This window comes from Garra rufa, chromosome 4 (assembly GCF_049309525.1).
Source record: "Garra rufa chromosome 4, GarRuf1.0, whole genome shotgun sequence".
Classification (NCBI taxonomy): domain Eukaryota; kingdom Metazoa; phylum Chordata; class Actinopteri; order Cypriniformes; family Cyprinidae; genus Garra; species Garra rufa.
Window position 1 is genome coordinate 44098414 of NC_133364.1, and position 26266 is coordinate 44124679.

The 26266-nt window shown below is 39.6% G+C and overlaps 1 protein-coding gene, 1 long non-coding RNA gene and 1 pseudogene across 2 annotated transcripts; all 3 read right to left on the reverse strand.

The window, feature by feature from the left end:
• Positions 1-1735: 1735 nt before the first annotated feature.
• Positions 1736-9519, reverse strand: LOC141334076 (uncharacterized). Its single transcript, XM_073839227.1, has 2 exons — positions 9105-9519; positions 1736-2455 (listed from the first exon to the last, which is right to left on the reverse strand). The coding sequence occupies exons 1-2, from the start codon at positions 9493-9495 to the stop codon at positions 1752-1754; spliced, it is 1095 nt and encodes a 364-aa protein (XP_073695328.1). The 5' UTR covers positions 9496-9519; the 3' UTR covers positions 1736-1751.
• Positions 9520-20504: 10985 nt separating this feature from the next.
• On the reverse strand, positions 20505-23036 carry LOC141334085 (uncharacterized). Its single transcript, XR_012355469.1, has 4 exons — positions 22477-23036; positions 20972-22183; positions 20641-20868; positions 20505-20555 (listed from the first exon to the last, which is right to left on the reverse strand). It is a non-coding gene; the product is annotated as an uncharacterized lncRNA (long non-coding RNA).
• Positions 23037-23066: 30 nt separating this feature from the next.
• The window catches only part of LOC141334075 (uncharacterized), a 12146-nt pseudogene continuing 8946 nt past the window's right edge, over positions 23067-26266 (reverse strand).

Consider the following 26266-nt stretch of genomic DNA (forward strand, 5'->3'; position numbering starts at 1 on the left):
TTACAGGAACCAGCCTGCATGGGAGTGCTTTCCTTTTGGGGTCGTCCGGGCCTTCTTCTCACTGCATGGTTGTGTGAGATTTTCTACACTGTATGAGTATTGATTTGAGCGTGTAGAATTATTTGCACTATTCACTACCCCTTTTATGTTATTGCAGATTTGTATATCAGCGCACGTGTGGTGTGTGTCTTCAGGCTGAGGGGTCCGTGGCCCTGTGACTTTCCTCTCTCCCTTTCTGCAGGCTTGCTATTCCTGATATGCTAAGAACGGTGGGCTATTTTAATATTTGGCCTAAAGCTCAGATCTTTTAAAGTTGTGACATCCTTTTAAAGAAATACAAGCATATAATAAAGTTGATCTTGCCTACGTGGAGATGTTTATTAATAAAATTGTTGAACTTGAAAGTCACATCTCTGTTCCCTCTTTTAGCAAAGAACTTGTGTTGCTGTGTTAAATTATTTCCGTGGGTGTTAAACCCCGGTGGCGTAGTCGGAATATAAGGTTTTCTTTGAATGTCACTCGGTTACATGTTATTAATATGAGGATGTGCTTTACTCAAAACATCAAATATTGTATTACCAGTGTTACTTTATATCTAAGACTTATTCATATATTGTACGTAGCTTATAAAAATGTGTAAATTGATAGAACAGTTTGCATGGATTTACAAAGTAAAAAGCACAAACCTTTTTTTCAGAAGAATCACAGCAGATGCAGGAGCACAGCGCAGCTTTGTGACATCATCGTCAGGGTAAAATAAAAGTCCCGATACACACTGATGTCTATTATATGCGTATGATAATGCATTTCCACAGTTATTGGTATCGTAAATTTAGACACGTTTATATTTTATGTTATTTTTAACTAATGTACATTTACAACCTTTCCATTAAATTACACAAAACTTGTGCTTCTTAAAGGCAGAGGGAGTGACTGCAAATGTGTCATTCTTTCACTCTTTTGACTAATATTGTTATTATTAATGTTTATTTACCTTTCCCCCTCTTTCGGGAAGTCATTCAAACACTATCCTGGATTATTTTTCTTTTGCTTTTGGGGCAAATGTTTTTTGCTGCAGTTTCCATTAATCACTAATTGTGCCTGGTTCTGGCTGAAAAGCAGTGGTCTGCCATTTAAATGGCTTGATAAAATAAATGTTACTATTTATATAATTTGCCCTACTTAGTGTTAAGAGTAACACTGAAATCAACTGCAAATAAAAGACTATTAAATCTATCAAGATGTCAGCAGATAAAGAATAAACAAATTCAAAAACAACATTACCAGCTTCACTTATAAAACCAGTTTATTCTCTTTCTATGGCTACAAAAGTTCTTAAAATGTGAATACATCATGGCAGTCCTGATATAAATTGCAGGAGCAGAGGTAATTCAGTCCTTCACAATGCCCCTGACACTGAGAATGAGTCACTCTGGTGTGGTGGTATTTTACTGGACCTTACTGATGAAAAATTACCCATGTTGCTTACCATTGAAGAGTACATTATGAAACCAAATGAGTAAAAGAGCTCAGGTGAGAACACAATACTCTCTAGTCATCTGTAAGTATTTGGCTTCTGTTACATTTCCTCCTATATTCCCATGTTCACACTTGGGACCCCAGTTATTACTCCACACCTCCATATTTTATTACCTATTTGATTGCAACTTAGAATCATCATGGCACAGCAAAGGCTTCTCTCTGGTGTTATTATGACTATGTCATACTGCTAACATAAAAATACAGATCTCTCATGTGTGAAACCTCATGTGGTATTTAAGTGCTGCTTTATTTATGAAACTCTTTCCGCAGTGACCACATTTAAACGGCTTCTCTCCAGAGTGAACTCTCATGTGTCTGTTAAGGTTTCCTTTTCGGTTGAAACTTCTTCCACATTGCTGGCAGGTGAAAGGCTTCTCTCCTGTGTGAACTCTCTTGTGGTCTTCAAAGTTTTGTTTATGATTAAACCCCTTTCCGCACTGAGGGCATGTGTAGGGTTGCTCTCCAGAGTGAATTCTCATGTGGTCTTCAAAGTGCCGTTTTTGACTAAAACTCTTTCCACACTCAGAGCATGTGTAGGGTTTCTCTCTATGAGTTCTCATGTGGACTTCAAGGTTTTCATGTTGATCAAAAGTCTTTCCACACTGATCACACGTGTAAGACTGATCTCCATTGTGAATTCTCATGTGTCTGGTAAAGCTTTCTTTTTGAGTGAAACTTACTCCACACTGTTGGCAGGTGAAAAGGCTCTCTCCAGTGTGAACTGTCATGTGGCAATGAAGGTTTTCCTTCTGGTTAAAACCTCTTCCACACTGTTGGCAGGTGTAGGGCTTTTCTCCAGAGTGAACACTCATGTGTCTGTCAAGGTTTCCTTTTTGGTTAAAACTTCTTCCACATTGTTTGCAGGTGAAAGGCTTTTCTCCAGTGTGAACTCTTAAGTGTTCTCCAAAGCGTCCTTTATGATTAAACCTCTTCCCGCAGTGAGGGCATGAGTAGGGTTGCTTAGTGTGAATTATCATATGGTCTTCAAAGTGTTGTTTTTGATGGAAACTTTGTCCACGCTGAGGGCATGTGTGACCACTAACATGTCTTTTAAGACTTTTTCTATGACTGAAATGCTTTCCACACTGTTGGCAGACATATGGTTTCTCTCCTGCGTGAACTCTCATGTGTCTTCTAATACTTTCTGTTTGATTAAAACACTTTTCAAACTGTTGACAAGTGAAATAACTTCTTGTATTTTGAGTCCTTTTTCTTAGTGAAGTCTTCTCAGTCTCTGAACAACTAACAGATTTTTCTCCATTTATGAAATCATGATCTTTCTCTTTCTCTTCTCTTTCTTTCAGTACTTCACTCTCCTCTTTCAGTGCCATAAGGTCTAAGGTGAAAAAAGACAAAAGTTAACCCTAGTTTCATGACACAAAACAACAGACATAAAAATGAAATCACAATTATATTGAATGTATGATATATGCAGATGCAGAATTACAGAATAAACAAAGGCACATTCTTCATCAAGCAGTCTCTGGTATTTTCTTAAGCATAACATGACTTTATTGTAGCAATTGTTAGCATTTGCAGCCTTTAGCATTGTGTGTAATACATTTCTGCCTTGACCATAATTCCCACTGGGTCGTAATCATATGTTAATTCAGATGTGTGGAAGAAAAAAATAATTTTACTTATATGTGCTTATGAGACATTGTGTAAGTTTCTGCTTTATCTAAACCTGCTCTGAAGATGACATGAGGTAAAGGTATCAGGGCCCTAAAACATTAAGATTTGATATAGTAGAATGTGTTTCCCTGTTTCCTTGCTATTGTTTCCTTACCTTGTTTGCCACACTCTGCAGCAACCTGTATTTCTGTATGACTGTCTGACCTTTCTTGCAAGAAATAAACCTTTAGTGAATTTGTCTCTTATGCGATGAGAGTTGTTTGATTTTTGCCACGACAGACGATAATTTACTGGTGTCTGAAAGTGAGTTTTTCCTTTAAAATTGTTTTAAATGTCTGAAATGTTGATGCTAGTTGATAACTTGACATGTGGAAATAAACAGCGTTGCTGACTGTCTCTAACTCTGCCTTTGTTCCTTTAGCCCCACTTGGCCTGCTTTGGCCTAAGATATTCAAATGATGAGCCATATGTGAGGTTGATGAATAATAAGTAGGGATGAGTGAGTACAGCATTATCTGTATCTGTATCTGTTAACCATATGAATTATCTGTATCTGTATATGTACTCGGAGTGGGCGGGGCCTAACCCGGAAGTGGGTGGGATTTAACCTGGAAGTGGGTCATGTTGTCTTGAAATGGGCGGGGCTTTAACCTGTATGTTATTTTAAGCATGCAATTGATTTGGGTTGATCAGAAATTGTTATATTTATTGCTGATTAGAAAACTATTTACATGACAGCATCAGCATTGAGCTTCAGATCAGTGGTTTTGATCATGATAACAAACAAACTATATACAGAACAAGTTTTGCAACAATGAATACAACACATGCGGTTGCAATTTTAAGTAAAATGTAATGAACAAGAGTTTTCATTTCAACACAACTTTCTTTTTTTAACCTTGAGCAGTGTGATTTTTTTTTTTTTAGCTCTTTTTAATTTTTTTTTATTTCCACACCAGGTATGTGTGAGTGTGTGTGAGTGAGTGAGTAAGAGAGAGACAGAAATAGAGAGAGGGGGCGGGGGGGACTGTGTTCTACTGATCAAATAGTCCGACGCTGTTTTTCAGATCTGCATTGACTTTAATGAAGACCAGTTGTTCCACATGGCTAGGGTCTAAGTTTGCACGCTGTGGACTGACCACATTTCCAGCTGTGCTAAAAACACGCTCAGACTGGACACTTGTAGGTGGACAACTGAGATGCTGCAGTGCAAAGCGTGTAAGACTGGGCCAGCACTGAAGCTTGCCTGACCAGTATTTCACTGGGTCATCGGTAAGGCTGATGTCCCCATCTGCCAAGTAGGCCTCCACATCACCTGATGGTAAATGTGTCCTCATTGGACTAGCCGATTTCTTTTTCTGCAGGAAAGACAAGACTGAAGTGTTGCTGGTGGCAAGTGTCTCTTCTGTGTTTCTTGCAGGTGTAGCCACAGGGTCACAGAGCTCCATCCTGAGGAGTAATGTCCTCTTTAGTGCCTCCACATCAACATTGTTTGGAAAACAGCTGGCCTTATATCTGGGGTCAAGGAGAGTGGCAAGCAGAAATGTGGAGGTTGCAAAAATTGGTTCGAAACGCCATTTTAGTTCTTTGCTCAGATTGGCTGCCAGTTTCCTTGCTGCTGCGCCTAAGCTTTCCCTGGACTCAGCCGCAACATCTTGGCCCAGCCCCACTGTGGCGTCCTGATCGTCATCACCATCCATGAACTGATCAGATTCATCCTCAGATTCCTCACCAGCATGCAGTGACCTGATGATGGAGCACAGGCACATGTCTGATGCTAAACCCCACTCATTTGGATAGATGATTGTTGGAGCTTTACCCATGTTAGACTCCTGTGTCATAATCTGCACAGCCCTGCGCTGCTCCACCAGCCGCTGGAGCATGTAGACTGTATAGTTCCACCTTGTTTTTACATTTGTTATGAGCGTGTGCAGGGGGAGGTTCAACTGTGTTTGCAGCTCATGTAGTCTGTTGCTGGCTTTGCTTGAGCGGTGAACATGGCCAGATATGATCCTGGCTTTGGAGAGAAGGGATGTTCCAACCCTGTCCTTCTCCAGTGCTTTGATCACCACCAAGTGAAGCATATGGGACACGCAACGGATGTGCCCATATTCAGTCAAAGCTTTCACCATGTTTGCTGCATTATCTGAAACAACAAACCGTATTGTGACAGACTGACCAACAGATTCTTCCCACTCTCTCATCTTTTCCTTAAGGCAGCACAGAATGTTGTTTGATGTGTGCGCAATGTCCAGCACACCAACATTTTGCAGCCCTGCTTTCCTCTGTACTGAAGTTTCCCCTACACGTTCACACCAGTGCCCAGTAAGACAGAGATATGCATGTGCGTAGTGATTGCTGGTCCAGAGATCTGTAGTGAGGTTGATGACACCTCCTTCAGCTGCCTTAAGCGACTGGACCATCTCCCCTCTCATTGCCTCATACAGCTCAGGCACTATAGTTCGACTGAAATAGTGCTTTGAAGGTATCTTATACTTGGGCTCTAAAAAGCCAACAAGTGTCCTGAAGCCTCTCCTCTCCACCACAGAGAAAGGTTCAAGATCAGTGCAGATCATTTTACCAATCATCTCTGTAATTTGTTTTGACTGGGGATGGTTTGCTGAGAATGGCTGCTTTGCTGCAAATGCAGTGATTATTGGTGAAGAGGAAGATGAATGTGAGCCCTTAGCAGCACCCAGCTGAACACCAGTAGCCACTTTTCCACTGTCGGGCCAGTGCGAGCCAGTGCTGAGAGCGTGCCAGGCAGGGCTAATGTCCTCGAGTTGCAAGAACCAAGGCCAAAAGTAAGCTGTGTTTCCACTATCGAACCAGTAGCCTCGCTGCGCAAACCTAAAGCCCGCCCTTTACACACCTCCTTGGGTCAAATGTCACGAAACCCCTCCCCTTTCAGCGGGGAGATTGAAATCACCATAGTGTGATCATCGAACGAAGACAGCTGAAGCGGCTGTTTGTTTGCTCCTTTCGGTGTTTTCTTGGTGGAAGATGAGGCAGCGAAACCAAGATGCGAAGACGGAGGCTCAGCGGCGTTTACGCCGAAAGCTTATGTTAGCTGCAAGGCGAAAAAGAACAATACAGGGACGTGGAAGCCGGATATAGCGAATGCAGAAACGTCTTGTAATGTTGGTGATGTCTGTTCAGATGCAAGAAGTGCTTTGCAACAGTTGTTTATGCAGCAGCAATATTTGTAATATATTACATTAATAAATCACTTGAAAAGAAGCGTTGATTTAATGACCTACACACAAATCTTTCGTCTAACTTGGTATTACATCAAACAAAATGTTGCACATTATCTACACACTAGCCTACTGCTAAAAATAACTACACAGTTGTACTTCTAGTATAATTTTTATGCCTTTATTTAGGTACAGATACTGGTACAGTGTATGTTATGTTATCAAGGTGTGTTGGTGAGTTTTTGTGGGGTTTTTTGGACGATGTAAATAAACTTATACATCAGATCTCATTTTTATAGGATCTTATTTGCATTTGTCCAAAATTTTATTTTTATCACGTCTTCGTTTCTGCAGACGCCGTCAAACTGGCGTTGTGTATATTGTCCTCAGCCCAAATGCTTAGAAGAGCCCTGTATTAGTAATTCGGCGAAATGCGCTTCTTACCGCAGACACACTCCGCCTTTCACCTTGACCACGCCTCAAGCCCCAGCTGGCCCGCTTTGGCCCAAGGTTTTCGTAGGGCCGAAAAACCCGGGCCACTGGCCCTGAGGAAGCACCGACGAGGCACGATCAGGCCCCGGAAGTGACAGTGGAAACGCGACTGGCTCTGGAACGCACTAGCACGCCCGCTTTTGGCCCGACAGTGGAAACGCGGCTAATGACCCGAGAAGGAAGAGGAGAGGAGGAGGAGGTGGCTGATACAGTGGGCTTTCTCATGTGATGAACATATAGCAGATGGTTATGTAGAGATGTTGTGTTGTAATGTTTTGCATCTCTACCTCTGCTTAACTTGGACTTGCAAAGCTTGCAAATGGCTTTGGATGGATCATTTTCAGAAACAGTGAAAGAGTTCCATACTGCAGAAGTGCTCTTGATCTTTAGTGGAGGAGGTCCTCCAACTCCAGATGCAATATTGGTCTCAGTAGAGGAAAGGTGGGTGCTACTGCCACTGTTTTCATTGTCAATGATTTGACCCTCACTGTCCTGCAAGGTTAAGCAAACTCTGACAGGTGGTGCAGTGTCAGCTGAAATACTCTCTGTATCACTCATTATTCTGTATCACTGATCATGAGAGAGAGAAGGGTGTGTGTGTGTGTGTGTGTGTGTGTGTGTGTGTGTGTGTGTAGCTTAATTTGTAATATTATTTATTCCACAACTACCTTTATTTTATTTTTGTATAAAATACAGCAAGAAAGTGTCACTCAGTGCGTGAAGCCAAAAACTGGTTTAAGCCAGCAGACGTTTAAAAAAAACAAAAAAAAAAAACTCCGATGACGGGCAGAGAGAGGGGGAGAGTGTGTGTGTGCAGCTAATTAATTTGTAATAGTTTTATACCACAACTACCTTTATTATTTTTTTTTAATAAAATGCAGCAAGAAAGTGTCACTCTGCCACAAAAACTGGTTAGAAGAGAGAGGGAGAGAGAGAGATTTTGTGTGTGTGTGTGTGTGTGTGTGTGTGTGTGTGTGTGTGTGTGTGTGTGTGTGTGTCTGGCTAATTAATTTGTAATATAGTTTTTTTTTTTTTTATACCACTACTTCGAACCAGCAGAAGGTTAAAAAAAAAGTGGCAGTGACAGCGCTAAATAAAATAGCTCCACTACTTTAACAGGCAAGACAGACGTATTGGACGATAGAGACCCAACAGAGACAGAATGCACAGACTTTGATTTTAATATATGAGGTAACTGGGGAACACAGGTGCACAGAATCACTAACTAGACTAAAGGAAAGGAAAGCGACCAAAAAAGGGCACACAGAAACAAAAACAGGTCCATATTCCTGGCATATCATCCCCCTTCTGGAAGGTGCACCCTTGCACTGATGGAACAACACAAGGAGGAGAATGATGAACAGAGTCTAAGGTGGAAACGACGGAGGGAGGAGCCTGTCTCTGTATGTCCTTTTGTCTCCTTCCCTTTCTCAGGGAACAAGGGTTGTAGTTGTAACCCGAAACGGTGATGTTAAAAATGCTAACAATGTCCTTTATTGTGCTTCAACCAAAACACTGCACTTCCTGTGAGATCTCTTTTCAATTCATGATATACAAATGTGAAGTTCTTACATTGTAGACTGAGCAAACGCATTGTCCATAATCCATATTATTCCTTGTGCTTTTATGCATTACAGTGTCAACTAGCTATATTGTGTTGGACTGAGCTTAAAGTGTACTATGGACAAAACATAAAGCTTTAAAATGTGAATTAGAATGCTCCATTCTGTACATTTTGTTTGAAACTCTTTCTACAGTAAGGGGATCTGTTAGGCTTCTCTCTATTATGAATTTTCATGTGCTTGTCAAGGCTTCCTTTTTGTCTGAAACTGTTTCCACACTGTTTGCATGAATAAGGCTTCTCTCCAGTATGAACTCTCATGTGCTTGTTAAGGGTTCCTTTTTCATTGAAACTCTTTCCACACAGATTGCATGAGTAAGGCTTCTCTCCAGTGTGGACTCTCATATGAATGTTAAGGCTTCCTTTTTGATTAAAACTCTTTCCACACCATTGGCAGATAAAAGGTCTCTCCATGGTGTGAATTTTCTGGTGGATTTTAAGGTTTCCACTTTGTGTGAAACTCTTTCCACACTGTTTGCATGTATAAGGCTTCTCTCCAGTGTGAACTCTCATATGTCTGTTAAAGTGTACATTTTGAGTGAAACTCTGTCCACACTGTTGGCAGGTAAAAGGGTTCTCCACAGTGTGAAATTTCTGGTGCATTTTAAGGTTTCCACTTCGAGCGAAACTCTTTCCACACTGTTTGCATGTGTTAGGCTTCTCTCCAGTGTGAACTCTCATATGTCTGTTAAGGCTTTTTTTTAGAGTGAAACTCTTTCCACACTGTTGGCAGATGAAAGGCTTCTCTCCACTGTGAATTCTCATATGTGTTTTAAGGCTTCCTTTTTGAGTGAAATTGTTTCCACACTCAATGCAAGAAAAATAACTCCTAGTTCCTGTAGTTTGAGCTCTTTTTTGTTTAGAAGTCTTTTCAGACTCCAAGGAGCAAAAAGATGTTTCTCCAGATATGAAATTAAGATTCTCAAACTGATCTTTCTCTTCAGATTCATTCAGTTCTTCTCTCTCCTCTTTCAGCGCTGTTAGGTCTAAGGTGGGAAAAAAAGGCATAAACCCCAGTTTAGTGGCACAAAACAATTAACATCAAAACATGTAGATATGTAATGCATGTATGTTAGATCCTATACCAGGGTGTCTAAACCTGATCCTGCTCAGTATGTACCCTACAGAGTTTAGGCTGGCCGTTATCTAATTAATAAAATAAAAAAAATCTAGAAAATCTAATGACAGAGTTTAGGATCTATATATATCTATAATCTATATACAGACTGATCTCAATGTTTCTATACCATTTTGTCTCCTAGGGAATAAAATGCAACAAATTTAGAGAGAGACGAGAAAAAAAGATGAAAAATTCATCACACAATTCTTTCTGAGGTTTTAAGGGGGCAATTATGTTAGCCAATCAAAAAAACGGGCTGTTACACTGACCTGTTAGGTCAAAGTTTATTTATGTAATTTAAATCACCTTTAAAACAACAAGTGTTTACTAAAGTGCTGTACAAGCATATTAAATTTAAAACAATAAACACATACAGTGGTGTGGAAAAGTGTTGGCCCCCTTCCTGATTTTATTTATTTATTTTTTGCCTGTGTCACACTTTAATGTTTCAGATCATCAAACAAATTTAAATGTTAATCAAAGATAACCCAAGTAAACACAACATACAGTTTTTGAATGAAGTTTTTCTATTAAGGGAAATTCAAACCCACATGGCCCTGTGTGGAAAAAATGTTTCCCCCGTAAACTTAATAACTGTTTGGGCCATCCTAAGGCAACAACTGCAATCAATCAGTCTCTCGTCAGAGTATTTTCCCAAAAGTTTTAGGGATCATCAAGACATGTTCTGGCAAAACTAAGACAAGCCTTTATGTTCTTTTTGCTCAGCAGCGTTTTCTGTCTTGGACCTCTGCCATTTTTGCCCAGTCTCTTTCATGCAGTTGTGCAGGCTCTTTAGATGTTGTTGTGAGGTCTTTTGTGACCTCTTGGATGAGTCGTTGCTGCGCTCTTGGGGTAATTTTGGTCGGCCGGCCACTCCTGGGAAGGTTCACCACTGTTCCATGTTTTCACAATTTGTGGATAATGGCTCGCTGGAGTCCCAAAGCTTCTAAGGTCTAAATTACTTTCATTTTTATTTGTTCCTGAATTTCTTTGGATCTCAAAATGTGTAGCTTTTGAGGACCTTTTGGTCTTCTTCATTCAGGCAGGTCGTATTTATGATTTCTTGATTGCGAACAGGTGTGACAGTAATCAGGCCTGGGTGTGGCTAGAGAAACTGAACTTTGTTTGTGTTTTACCACTTTTTCACACAGGGAAATGTGGGATTGGATTTTGTTTCCTCTTCATTAAAAGAAACCCTTATTTAAAAACTGCATCTTGTGTTATCTTTAATATTTAAATTTGTTTGATATTCTGAAATATTAAAGTGTGACAAACTTTAAAAAATGTAAAAAATCAGGAAGGGGGCAAACACTTTTTTTCACACCACTGTAAAACAGACAAGAGTCCAACACAATCATAAAAACTTAACTCTCATACTGTGTTAAAAGCTAACGAGTAAAGATGAGTTTTAAGACTAGGTCACCCGGTTTTTAACCTTATGGGAGGAACAACCAAAAGTAAATGCTCAGTGGATCTAAGTGCTCTTGTTGGAGAGTATAGCTGTATTAAGTCAGAATATTCAAGTCCATTTAGTGATTTAAACACTAAAAGAAAAATCAATTAAAACTGATTCTAAAATGAACAGGAAGCCAATGGAGAGGTGCCAGAATTGGTGTAATATGTTCTCGTTTGTGTGTTCTTGTCAACATACCAGCAGCAGCATTCTGTACCAACTGCAAATGTGTGAGAAGCCTGGCTAATACCTAAACATAATACCTCAATACCTAAACATACTCTTTCAAAGTCACTAAAAGATAGAAAAGACTTCACTTTGGATAATTGCCTCAACTGGAAACAACTATCTTTAATCACTGAATTAACCTGTTTATCCAGTCAGTTTTCACTCCATAATAACACCCACATTTTTACATTGGGCTTCACATATAATCTTAAAACACCAAGATCCAACTGAGAAGAGTCATGACAGTCTTCAAGACAGTCCAACAATGGTGCTATGGTCTTTGCATCTTTAATTTTCAAAGGCAGATAAAGCTGAGAATCATCTGCATAAAAATTAAACGAGATGCCATACTTCCTACAGATGGACCCTACATGAAGCAAATATATAGAGAACAGAACAGGCCCAAGAATGGACCTTGAGGAACTCCACACGAGAGAGACGCTGAAGAGGACACCTGTACCCTTAATACCAATGCAATTTTCTAATTGAGAAACCAAGATATTATGGTCTACACTGTCAAATGACACTGTAAGATCTAATAGCAAGAGGAAAGCATAATTACCAAAGTCAGTAGCTAATAACAGGTCATTAAAAACTCTTAAAAACATAAAAAAAAGTCCCATTTCAATGCTATGATGGGATTTAAAACATGACTGGAACACTTCCTGAACCCCATGTAAATATAGAAAAGACAGCAGCTGTATTAATACAACCTTCTCTAACATTTCAAGAAGAAATGGCTGTTAATCAATGGTTCCACTATTGCATGTTTAAAATTCTGTGGTACAACACCTGAGGTGAGAGACTGCTATTTATAATTCTCTGCTTTTGAAGGACTGCTTTAAGAATAAACGTGCACATCAAATTATCTTGACTCACTGAACCTGGATCACATTAGTGAGACTGTATGAACTTAAATGGTCATTTATGTTACCACTTTAACCCCAGTAGATTTGTTAGATTATTTCAGATCACGGTTTGGACTTTAATCCCAGCTTTTCTGAGCGTCTTTTTTGAAACAGCCCCCAGAGCTTGACATTAAGCCTTGATCTGCGTTTGTCCTTTAGACAGCTAAATCAATCATCCATTTGTAGAAAAAAGTTATATGTAAGAATTTTTTTTGTTGTTGTTCAAGTAATTTATTTACAAGCAGTATTCTCATTACAATTTCATCAGCTGTAACATAAATAAGCATATCTGTGGTATTTATCACATTAAATTGATGGATGTAATTTAAAGTTGTTTTTATATAAAAATAAGTATGATTAAAAAAAAAAACTACGAAAGTATATTTGGGAATATACACATAAATTCATGATTTTAGCTTTAAGAAAAAGTTGATTTATTTTGTTTTTAGAATACAATAATAGTAGTAATTCAAACCAATGAGAATTAAGCTGTCACCATAAAGTCATTCCACATTCTATCTTTTAGGTCTGGTCCACACTAATACATTTTCATTTGAAAACGAGAAACTTTTGGAAAACACCTGAAAATGCTAGGGGTGGATGGAGAAAATTTTAAAACAAAAACGCCTTTTCATTTGTATCCGGATTAATGTAGATGTAGCTTTAGTGTCCACTGGCTGTTTTATTTGCTTACCAAATACTTAAAAATGAACAAATGTAGTCAGCATGTAGTAGCCAAATATGATTACTTACATTTCAAGGTTTGTGCAAATAATTTTAACATAAATAAATTATTAGATACTTTTGCATAATTAGCCTAAGTGCTAGAAATCAATGGTTTTAATATTAGAAGCAGATATTGGGTTTAATATTACTGAAAAATGTTTTTTTAGGCTTATTTCCATATTATTGTTACAACTTAAATGCATGATGTCATAATAACAAATGCTCAGTGTGAACACAGGATACTGAAGACAGGGTTAGTGTTTGTCATGTGATCTCAACACTTCTGTCCAATGTCTTAACATTTCTACACTCGTGTGACATTCTGCATAAATATCATTCATTTCTGTAATGAGTTCAGCTTTGAGAATAAAACCAACCTGTTTGTTCCTCAGTATCTTCACATTTGATGAATGTTTTTTCAATCTTCATGTCTTCACTCTCCTCTTTAATAAACGCAATCTTTGTTTGTTCCTCAGTATCTTCACATTTGATGAATGTTTCTTCAATCTTCACGTCTTCACTCTCCTCTTTAAAAAACGCCATCTTTATAATAGTGTGTCACATGGGTCTCTGTTGATTCTCCAGGAGTTTTTCTGTGTGTTTGAACACTTTGTCCTGTTTAAGATGAGAATAATTAAAGATAAAATAAATGCAAACTAAATCTCTGTGTGCGTCTCAATTAGTTCAGTAGTCAGAGTGAGAGCTAATATAGATTTGATAATAACTATACACAAATTACACAGATCATTCATAGTTAGGTAGGCTAGTTTTAACTTACATTTGGTATTCATCATATCAAAGTCAAAGTCAACTTTCTGCTATATGTATCGGACATACAGAGAGTTGAAATTGTGTTACTCTCAGACCCTAGGTGCATACACGTAACATTAAATACAAAAGATAGGAATTTAAAAATACAAATAAATACAATTATACATATAATATATATAAAACAATAAATAAAAAAACAATATACAAGTAGGGCACAGTGCAAACCGGACAGAGTAGTGCAAATGCAAAAAGAATAAGGTGCAATATATTACACTTTCATGAAAACATCTGCGGTTGTCATTCCACTCGTTTGTGTTTGTTGTTGTCGTTTGTAGTCCGCTGATTCAGTTCACAAATGATTTGATTCAAATGATTCGGATTCTCAGTTTCTCTCATCACTTCTCATCATCACACGATTGATTCATGATATAGAGAGCGAACTGAGACGCACTTCTCTGTTATCAAAGGCTAACGATTTATTTAACTAACACTAAATAAATCATTACAACGTTATATTTAAGAATGATGCATTTATTTTACATAGCTTGTAAAAACGCTTTAATTCATTGATTTAAAAACTTTAAAATCACGAACCTTTCTTCAGGTGAATCACAACAGATGAGGAGAGCGGCGCATCTTAATGACGTCACACCACCAGCCCCAAATAAAAGTCCTATTCGTGCACTGCTCTCTCACTGCAGTCTGCCTCGATGTCTTCTTTGGAAATTAATAAGTGTACAGCTCAGACTGCCTCACCTGCATCGCTTTGAACTAAAATAATATTTAGCACCCTCAGCAAAGCAGACTCAGTGCTATGAATAGACTTAAAACCTGACTGAAAATGTTCAGAAATATATAGAAAAGACTGTAATTTGCCCAACACAACTTTTTCTAGTACTTTGAAGATTAAAAGAAACAGAAATAAGCAAATAGTTAAAGTAGACACATCTAAGTAATAATTACTGCAAAATATAATTATTGGTTAAATATTAAATATAATTTTGGTCTAAATTTAATCATAGCCTAAGAAAAAAGCAGATAGATAAATAAAACGTTTTAGCTGAATATATTTTGCTAAATGTGTGTATGAATACAAATGTGAAATCATGGTAAGTGTCACCTTTTATCTTTATTGATGTTTCTGCCTCATTTCTTTAATTGGTGTCTTTGTTTCTGCTGATTAATATCTGAGTTAAATATGAATGCAGAGGCTGAAGGTGAGACTTTCCCTGATCTCTGTGATAATGAGTTTATAGTTCTGCTGATTGGATTAGAGTTGCTGAAAATCTGGGCAAATTCCTGTAAATACTGTACAGCAACAACCTCAATGTACTGTTTTAATTCCAACAGCAAACAAGGACATGTTTTAAAAAAAATAAAATATTAGTTTTGAGTGTCATACATATTCAAATGTATTGCAAAAAGTATGTGTAATATGTAGAGCATTATGTTCAAGTTTTACAGAAATGGCAGCATTGCCTCTTAGTGTTCTGAATGATTAGCTCTTTAGACATGGGGATGAAGTTGCTTTAAAAAAGCACCAGCAAAAATAATGACTATGAATGTGTCAGAAAAAGAGGAAGGAGACATTTTAATTTTTATTCATAAACTGTATTTTCTAAGTCAGTGTCAGCCAGTCCTGACTCACCATCTCCACAGTACAGTGACGTGCCTTCAGAGAGAAATGCATGTATTTAAATGTAGTATCAGAGCACCATAATGAGAGTAGAAAATTGCATTTTAAAAGCAGAAAAAGAAACGAAGGGAAAAAAACGTTGAGAAAATATACAGGACAAAATAATTTAGCTTTGAGAATGAAAACCAACCTGTTTGTTCCTCAGCATCTTCATGTTTAGAAAGTTTCATCAATCTTCATAACTTCATTCTCCTCTTTAATAAATGATATCTTTATAATTGTGATACGTGGATCACCAGGAGTTTTTCTGTGTGTTTGGACACTCTGTCCTGTTTAAGATGAGAACAATTAAGAGAAAGAAACTAAATCTCTGGGTGCATCTCAGTGCTCTAAGGGAGTCAGTCAGAGTGATGGTAGAGGCCTTGAATCACTAAAAACACATGGTCCACATTTATTAACCGTAATTAATAATAATCAAAATATCAACAACAAGAAAAAATTAATAAAAGAACAAGAAATGCACAAACATGATTCAAACCAGTGAATCATTGACTCAGAGTTTGGAAAAGATTTGTTTCCATACTGTAGAGCATACGGAACGCATTGTAAATGTGATTTAAACAATTAAAGACAAACATTTCTTCAGCTGAAACACAGGCGCAGGAGCGCGGCACAGCCTTTTGACGTCACATCACCGGATCAAAATAAAAGTCTTGTTCACACACTGCCGCGTCTACAATCTAAAAAGTGAGACTGTGTTCCTGGGTTGACTTTTCCAATTAAAAAAAAAAAAAAAAAAATGCAAACTTCTATAAAATGTATTTTTTGGTTACTATTTGAATTCAAACCCTTCTTCCTCTAAATTTATTATTAATTTATTGCTATGTCTTGTAAATTCATAAATGTAAATGTTTAAAGAAAACTTTCTTTTTTATTTTTAGGAAAGATTTTGATGTGTATGAAAACTCTTTTAATGGAGTCTAATATATAATAAGCTAATAAGCTAATATAGTATGCTTTGGATTAATGTATGTGCCTTTTATTGTCTTTTCTTCTTATTCTGTCTTTGCATTTGTATTTGTTGTTCTTTTGTTGCATAATAAAAAATAAAAAAATAAAAAAAACATGTCAGAGGTATTCAGAGTTGCTGTCTAATTGAGTGCTGAAAGTCTGTACTAATATGTGAGACTCTGTCTAAAACCTGGTAAGATAACAGATCTGAGTCACATGTAAGCGTAAATGAAAAAAAAAAAATATGAATATATAATATGTAAAATATAAATATATTTACAGTTAATCACATGACAAATTGTAGTCTAATCACTCTGGTGTGATTGTACTGTACATGTAAGCGAGCTACTCAATGTCCGTCAAAACTCTGATCAGGCTTTTCTCCAGTGTGAAACTTCATGTGTGTTTGAAGGCTTCTTTTTTGAGTGAATCTCTTTCCACATTCATGACTAGGGCTGGGTATCGTTCAAAAATTTTCGATACCGATACTGATACCGATACCCGAATTCGATACCGGTTCCGAACTATACTTTTTTCGATACTTTTATTTTAAGAAATATATTTTAACAAGATAACATAACACATAATCTCAGAGAAACTTTGTTTATTGGTCTTAGAGATGAGCCTGCTGTGAAAAGTGTCACAAACATCTTGAAAAAATAAAACCAAAGGAACAAAAGCACAAAAATGAACAAAGTGTAATTAACACAATATATCAGTGCAAACAGATTTAATTAAGTTCAAGCCAATACATTTAAAAAGTTTGTCAATAAATTTTAAGTATTTGTTAGGCTCACTGCTGCTTAAAGGTTTAATTCACCCAAAAATTGGGTTGAAATTCTGTCATTAATTATCTACTAATGATGATATTTTGGATTTAATCCAAGAGCTTTCTGATCCTCCCATAGATAAATCGTTGAATAAAGTTATTTTCGTTTACTTTGCGCACAGAAGTATTCTCGCAGCTTCATATAATTATGATTGAACCACTTATACCACATGGATTTATTTTGACTATGTTTTTGGTTCCTTTCTGGGCATTGAAAAATGCATATCCAGTAAATCTATGGGATGGTCAGAAAGCTCTTGGATTAAATCCAAATTATCTTAATTTGTGTTCTGAAGATAAACAATGATCTTATGGGTTTGGAACAACATTAAGGTGAGTAATTAATGACAGAATTTAAATTTTTTGGTGAACTAACCTTTTAAGATCACCTGAAATCACTCAACAGTTCTTCTTCAGAAAAATTAGCATGTCTGCTTTTTCAGGAGACAGACAAGCCTGCTCCTGGCTGATAATGTCCCCAGCAGTGGAAAATGTATGCTCTGAGGGTGTGGATGATGCTTGCACGCAAAGATACCTTGACGCCAATTTCTGAAAGCATTGGCAGAGTGTCCTTCATGTCCCACCACCAGGTTACTGGACTTACTGAGGACAGTGTAGACGGAAGCAGTCTGTACTTATTTATCTCTATCTCAATCTTCTCTGTAGTGCTGCTGACACTGGTCTGCATTCTTGCTTCGATTGCCATGTCCTCCACAGCAAACAGCTCCTCAAGGTCAGAAAGCTTTGGCCTCTTCTATTAACAAATTAGTAAAGAAATAAAGACAAATATAAAACTCTATAAAAAATAAACGCAAACAAGTTAATTTTCTTCTAAATTAAAAAAAATTAATTGGAAAAAAAGGACTTCTTTATATTTTCTTACCAGTGCTGTTGTTGCAGATGCACTGTCTTCATCAGAGCTGTCATCTTGGTTACCCGCTCTCTCTTCAAGTGCCTTGAAGTCTGCTCAGTCGGAGTCTATATTCAATAAAAAAAATTGGTCACACATATTGATCTACAATTCAAGAGAAGTATAAGATTACCAATATGAATTAACACCTGTTCTGAAGTCCTTTTCATTAGCTCCTCCAGTCTGGTCCACACCTGGTTCATTTGTCGCTTTTGACTTGAATCTTGTCATGATCGGGGCTGTGGGGTTTCCCTCAGCCTCCTGAGGTCGCTATTCACACTGCACTTCTAATAGCATTCACCTGTCCTTGTCGTTAACACTGATTCACTCACAGCTGTTCACCATTGGGACTTTTGTATAAGAACTCTCATTTCTCACTCCTGCGTCATGTCTGCATTGTCTCGTCTCCTGTGTGTTCTCGGATCTTGGCATTTGATTTAGTTTTTTGATTTTGTTATTTAGTGTTTCAGTTTATGTCCCGTTGTGCCGTGTTGGCCTTTTGGTTTTGTTTAGTGGTTATTCTAATTAAAACATTTTCCAACCTGCATTTGGACCCAGACCTCCTCGATCAAACGTGACAGAATGCAGCCAGCACTAATGGGTCCAGCAGGGAGGAATCTTTTTTTTGAGGAGGCGGCGTTCCCCCGCCTGGGGGCAGTGACCACCAGCTCTGTTCCCGACACGGCGGGGATGTCGTTCGAGGCGGCGTCGGCCAAGAGGTTCGAATTCATCTACGCCTGCCTGGCAGCGAGGGACACCCGCAGTGCCGAGGCAGGGCGGAAGCGCCCCTGCTTTGCGGAGGGGGTGGAGACCGCTCTCGCTGTTCCTGATGCGGCGGTGACCGCTCTCGCTGTTCCGGACGCGGCGGTGACCGTCCTCTCTGTTCCGGACGCGGCGGTGACCGTCCTCTCTGTTCCGGACGCGGCAGTGACCGCGCTCTCTGTTCCGGACGCGGCGGTGACCGCGCTCTCTGTTCTGGACGCGGCAGTGAACGCTATCTCCGTGCCTGACGCGGCGGTGACCGTCCTCTCTGTTCCGGACGCAGGGGTGACAGCACTCTCTGTTCTGGACGCGGCAGTGAACGCTATCTCCGTGCCTGACGCGGCGGTGACCGTCCTCTCTGTTCCGGACGCGGCGGTGACCGCGCTCTCTGTTCCGGACGCGGCGGTGACCGTCCTCTCTGTTCCGGACGCGGCGGTGACCGCGCTCTCTGTTCTGGACGCGGCAGTGAACGCTATCTCCGTGCCTGACGCGGCGGTGACCGTCCTCTCTGTTCCGGACGCAGGGGTGACCGCGCTCTCTGTTCTGGACACGGCAGTGAACGCTATCTCCGTGCCTGACGCGGCGGTGACCGTCCTCTCTGTTCCGGACGCGGCGGTGACCATGCTCTCTGTTCTGGGCGCAGCAGTGAACGCTATCTCCGTGCCTGATGCAGCGGTGACCGTCCTCTCTGTTCCGGACGCGGCGGTGACCGTCCTCTCTGTTCCGGACGCGGCGGTGACCATGCTTTCTGTTCTGGACGCGGCAGTGAACGCTATCTCCGTGCCTGACGCGGCGGTGTCCGCTATCTCCGTGCCTGACGCGCCGGAGACCACGATCTCTGTTCTTGACGCTGCGGCGACCGCGCTTTCTGTTCCTGACGCGGCGGTGACCGTCCTCTCTGTTCCGGACGCGGTGGTGACCGTCCTCTCTGTTCCGGACGCGGTGGTGACCGTCCTCTCTGTTCCGGACGCGGCCGCTCTCTGTTCCGGACGCGACGGTGACCGTGCTCTCTGTTCAGGACGCGGCGGTGACCATGCTCTCTGTTCTGGACACGGCAGTGAACGCTATCTCCGTGCCTGACGCGGCGGTGTCCGCTATCTCCGTGCCTGACGCGCCGGAGACCACGATCTCTGTTCTTGACGCTGCGGCGACCGCGCTTTCTGTTCCTGACGCGGCGGTGACTGCGCTGCACGGGCCTGGCCCGCCATCCCTCCCCCTGATTCGCCTTCCCCCGTTCCTCCTCCCTCCAGACTTGTGGAACGTCTGGAAGCCGTTCCGTGGGGAGGGGGTACTGTCATGATCTGGGCTGTGGGGTTTCCCTCAGCCACCTGAGGTCGCTGTTTTCCCTTCCCTGCACTGCACTTCCCTAAATTGTACACTCCTGTCTAGTCATTAGCACTGATTACACTCACATCTGTCCACAATTATCTGGTCTATAAGAACACTCATTTCCCACTACTCATCCTGGCTGCATTGTCTCCTGTACTGTCTTCTGTGTGGTTTGTTTTTCGTGATTCTTGTTCCTGAAGTTTATGTTCCTGATCTTGCCTTGTTTATGTTTTGGTGTGCCGTGTTGGCCTTTTGGTTTATGTTTATTTGTGTTTTGTTATATTAAAGTCTCTCCCCTGCATTTGGACCCAGACCTCCTCCTTCTCACGTGACAAATCTGGGATCCAAGGCTGTGCCCTCCAAAAACTGTCTGGTATTTGCCATCCTTCAAGACAAAAAAAAACTATGAGTCAATCACTGAATAATTCTAATGAAAACAAGTACAAATTCAACAGGATTACACTGCACACCTGGTATCTTTTTGAGAGGTCATTCTAGATAGTGTCCTTGATGGTCTTTGTGAAAGCGGAGTCGTCTTTATTCACTGTGAAGTGGTGCTGGAGTTTAAGACAGGCAGAATCTGACCCAAAGTTGGGCTCCTTTCAGCAGAGACGCAGAGGGTTGAAGTGTAAAGTATCTTTGTAACTTTGACAAACTCTTCTGCTTTTCTAAAATCCTCATCAGAAACTCTCTGCAGTCTGTAAAATATAATCAGATTCATTAGCTGGACTTTAGATTCATGAGCAAAATCGTTCACATTGAAAATGGAATAAGCATTTAGAATAAGAACAGAGTTTTTACCTGTCCTTGTCCATTAATTTCTTAAGACGATGGTCCATGGAGGTGGCATGGATGGCAGGGAACTGCTCCAGGAATCGCTCCTCCATGAGGAATAAGCTATTCCACCTAGTTTTTACATCAAGGATGACCGCATGCTCTGGAAGACATAAAGTGAGAAAGATAAATTTATGTGTGTGTGTGTGTGTGTGTGTGTGTGTGTGTGGTGTTATCAAAGTGGCTGTTTATTTGCAGAAATGTTTTACTGCATGATTTAGCAAAGGATTTGTATTAACTATTTGGTCAAAGAGTTTTACACTAAGGTTCATCTATTCTGATTTTTACCTACCGAGAAGACGCTGCTTCTCTTTAAGGATAGGTTTAGCCAGGCTGGATCTTTTCAGCCACACCACCATTGTTCTGATCCTTCCTGCCCACTGTGAGACTGATGTAATTGTGTAAAGCTTCTGAGCAGCAATATTGAGAGTGTCAGCAAAGCAGCTAATTTTTTTAATAGTCATTTTTTTTACTGCTACATCCATGTTTGCTGCATTGTCCACTGTCAGAGCAACTACTCTGTCCTTTATATTGAATTTATCAAGAATATCTCCTATCTCTTCTGCTACAATGTCCCCTCTCTGGGTTGTGTATACTGCCCTTGTATGTAGGACCTTCTCTTTCATGGAACCCTCTCTCACATAGTGAACTGACACTGTCAGGTAGTGGTCCTGTGCAATGCTGGTCCAGCCATCAGCAGTCACAGCCACATCCCTCACATCATGCAACTCTTTCTTGACATTTTCTTTTTCAACTGCATACCATGCAGGTATGAGGGTTTTTGAGAGTATGTCTCGGCTGGGGGACTGATATCTGGGGTTTAAGGTGCTTATCATCTCCCTATAGTTGACATCATCAAACACAAAAAAGTTAAATTAGCATTATTTTATTATTGTTGCTTACTATAAAAAGTTGTAAAAATTATCTAGGTTGAGAAACTACCTACAAACCTGGCCAACATCCTTAATGGTAATATTACAACATAATTTACAGCTTACTATACTTACCTCCACCATGAAGCCTCCATAGTAGAAAAAGGCAGCAAACCTTTAACAATAAAATTTGTAACGGCCATGTGGCATTCATCTTTCCTTTCTTTGTTCATTTTTACTTTTTCTGCCAGTGTAAATGGATTATCACTTGATGGTCTCCTAATTCCAGGGTCAGCAGGAGCAGAGACTATAACATTAATGTGAAGAAAACAAGAAAGCTAAACTGTTAATGCAGCCAAGGATAAGGACATTTAAATAAGATAAGTTTAATGTGAGGTAAACTTTATCATTTACTGTTAACCTTAAAGCATTTTAGTATCAACTTAGCTAGGTATTTAAAACCATCGAAATAGTATATAAGGTTACACAGCGTCATTAGGTCTGAAAAAGGATTAATAAATTGACACAAACTTAAACTTAACTTTAACGGTACACAAGCATGAAGCGCTAAAAGTTAGCCGATATCATATGTCTGTTTACCTGTCGGAGCCCCAGCCATCGCGCCATTATCCTCATCAGTCACGGAGGACGACGCTCGTGGTGGGCATGTTGTTGGAGGCCCTGAGTCAGGAAAATACTCAGAGGATGATGATGACTGTGCCGGCGTGATCTTCTTGCAGTCAAACATGGAGCAACTTTCTGCTCTTAAATTAATTCTGTGTACCGTCAGGTGTTTTATCATATTTGACGTGTTGCCAGTCTTGGTCGCGATAACCTTTTTACAGATATTGCATCGCACGCTGTTGCCATCAATCTTGGCATAATGTAGCCATACTTTTGATCGTTTAAACATCCTTTGCTTTAAAGTGTAGTGTACATTACAGCCTCACATGTGACAAGCTCTGGGTGAATGGGCATAACCGCCGTAAACTATTGATTTTCAAGGCAGCCTCGCCGCAGCCAATTTGAGCATTTGATCCGGTCACGTTAAGGATGGCGCACGTTTTCTAGCTCACTGACGTTGACAAGATTATACCCTTGGGAATCGAAATTTGGTACTGAACGAAAAAGATTTTTTCGATACTCGATAGTATCGAGACGATTCGGTCGGTGCTTAAAAAGTATCGAACTCGATACCCAGCCCTATTGTTTGCACCATTCACCATTTCAGCATAGGTGCATTTCCACTGTGAGAGACATTACTGTAATAAATAAGTATAAGACACAGTAATTCACAAATAAATTGTTAAAAAATCATACAAATGTGATTTCCGGATTTTTGTTTTTAGATTCTCTCTCTCACTGTGGAAATGCACCTATGCTGAAAATTAGGGTGTCCTGTGCCTTGAGTCTCTGCTCGTGGATGTTTCCTGATCCAACCAACCCCCTCCCCCCTCAACATCACTTCCTGTCTAACTACTGTCCTGTCAAATATAAGCAAAAATGCAAAAAAATGATCTTTAAAAATTTTAAACTGGCAAAGCACACAGCTGTGTCTCTTACAGTTGAGTGTATGTTGTGAGCAAATAATTTGTAGAGATCTACAAGAAGAAGAAGCCATTATGAACAGTTGATTTGTACAGAGACATCTATTCACCAAACTACATCAGGAATATTGTGTTAACAATATGCGTTTTTTGCAAACCGTACCTTTGGCCAAAAGACCATCTCTCGAGTTGGTCTCAGTTCAATTCGCATCTAAGGGTCTGAAATCGATTGGAGTGTTTAGGAGTAGTTTCTGTTGGAGTGTTAACAAATGGAGAAAGGTCCCCTTTAATGCAGTAAGTTATGCCTACATTAATATAATAAAATTCCATATACGTTTCATATTTAGGATGAAATACCATGGTTCAGTTACTTAATACAGTAAATCAATGGAAAAGCCTTCGAACTGGATCATTCATGGCCCTAGTGTGAATTTTTATATGGACTTTAAAGTTTTCATTTTGTTCGGTTTATGTCCTCTCTTCAGTGTGAATTCTCATGTGCCTGTTAAGGCCTACTCTATGATTGAATCTTCTTCCACATTGACGACAAATAAAGGGATTTTCTCCAGTGTGAGTTCTCATGTGGACTACAAGGTCTCTATTTTGAGCGAAACTTTTTCCACAAAGGCTGCAGATGTAAGGCTTTTCTCCAGTGTGAATTCTCATGTGCCTTTTAAGCTCTACTTTACGAGTAAAGGTTTTTCTACACAGTTGGCAGGAAAAAGGTTTCTCCCCAGTGTGAATTCCCATGTGGCTTTCAAGATTTGTTTTACGAGTGAAACTCTTTCCACACTGCTGGCAGGTAAAGGTACTCTCTCCTGTGTGAATTCTTGTGTGCTCTTCAAGAGCTCTTTTACGATTGAAACTCTTCCTACATAGTTAGCAGGTGAAGGGAAACTCTCCTGTGTGAATTCTCATGTGCTCTTCAAGACTTCTTTTACGAGTGAAACTTTTTCCACACTGTTGACAGCTGAAAGGCTTTTTTGCAGTGTGAATACTCATGTGGACTTTAAGGTTTCCTTGTTCACTGAAACTCTGAAGATTCTCATATTGATCTTCCTCTTCAATCTCATTAAGTACTTCTTGCTCCTCTTTCAGCGCCATTAGGTCTAAGGTGAAAAAGCAAACAAATTAAAGTTTAAAACAGCAGTTTAATGGCACAAGAAAACAGATATCAATATATTTAGGGAATGTTCATAGGACACATTTTTAATTAAAAACTAAAATTTTCAGGAATTCTGCAACTAGGAATAACTGCAGGCTGGAGCAACAGGCATGACAAAAAATTCAGGCATGCTGCCAGGTCGGGTGGAAAAAAAATGTCTTTGATTGGTCAACAAAGCTGTCTGTCAGGGTGTGGGGGTGTGGTTAGGAGTAGTTTCTGTTGTACCCTTTTAGTTTTTGGCACACCCATTGCTCCAGACTGCAGCTACCCCTGTCTCTGAGTTTTGGCTGTTCATTTACACAACAACCTGAATTTGGAGGCCTGAAAACACAAGCTTTTGAAAATAGGTTTGAAAATAGGTTGCAAGGTTAGGTTGCAAACTATAGTAAACAAAAATGTGAATGTGTGAAAGCAGTGATGTTAGAAATGGCATGCATAATACAGCCTTTTTTTAGTCCATGTGAATGGGGATCATTTTGACAAGTTGTTGTCTTATTATTAGTACATTGTTGCCATGCAAACATAGCTCATTTACATGATAATAGTAGAGGTTGAACGATATTGGATTTGACTAATACTGACAGTTAGGTTAGACCAGTGGTTCCCAAATCCAGTCCTTGGGGCCCTCTGCTCTGCACATTTTGTATTTCTCCTTTAATTAAAGTACCTGATTCAGATCATCAGCTCATCAAGAGAAGGATTCATGAACTGACCTGAGTGTGTCAGATTTAGAAACATACAAAATGTGCAGAGCAGTGAGCCTCGAGGACTGGAGTTGAGAACCACTGGGTTGGACCACACTGGCCAAAACAAACAGCAGGAGGCATTAATCAAGCCGCTCTTGTACTGTATAAGAATACCGGACCTTCTTAGCCACTTGAGCAACTCAACCTGGAAAAACCCAGGGGAATTGTTGTCTAGGAACATCCCTGCTGGCTATTTCCTAGAACAGAGTTCCTACAACTATGCGGTGAGAAAGCCCTATTAAAGAGACCTCTTTACTGACTCTAAAAACACCAGGAGATGAAGATGCACAGGGTTCCTGATCACATGTGTGAACACCATAGTCCTGCAGCAGGAGGCATGAAAACTGAAGATGCGATTAGAGCAATAAAATGCAATGTCTGTAAATTAACTTAGTCTTAAATTAACTGTAATAAACTTCAGCTCAATAATAAACAAAACATTTTAGTTTCATCCGTTTTGTACAGTCTGCCTTCTTTTAGTAAGTGCACTTGCACAAAAACAAGTTCAGTTGTGGATGCTGCTGATTGCAGCTTATATATCGACACCATCATGCACTGGCTCTGCTTTGGAAATAAATGGCCTCTTTCATCTCTCATTTTAACCCATATCATAGTGTGCACTGTTCTAAACATTAATATTTTATGTGCAACAACAACATGCTCCGTCTCAGTGGACTCACTTGTTTTTATTTTTTTACTCTATGATTTAAATGTGATGATTGTACTGTGAACACCTTTCATCTTTTCATCACTTTAAGAGTTTTTCTGTGTTGTTTGGATGTATTTTAAAGAGTTGCCAATCAAAATGATGAATGACCGATATTCCCTTTTCTTTCTGCAGTATTAGCTCATCTGCCCCTTGTACATGCTTCCCCTGAGGGACATTATTTCACTTTTATGCAAGTAATACACCTTTTCTTTATTTCCGTACA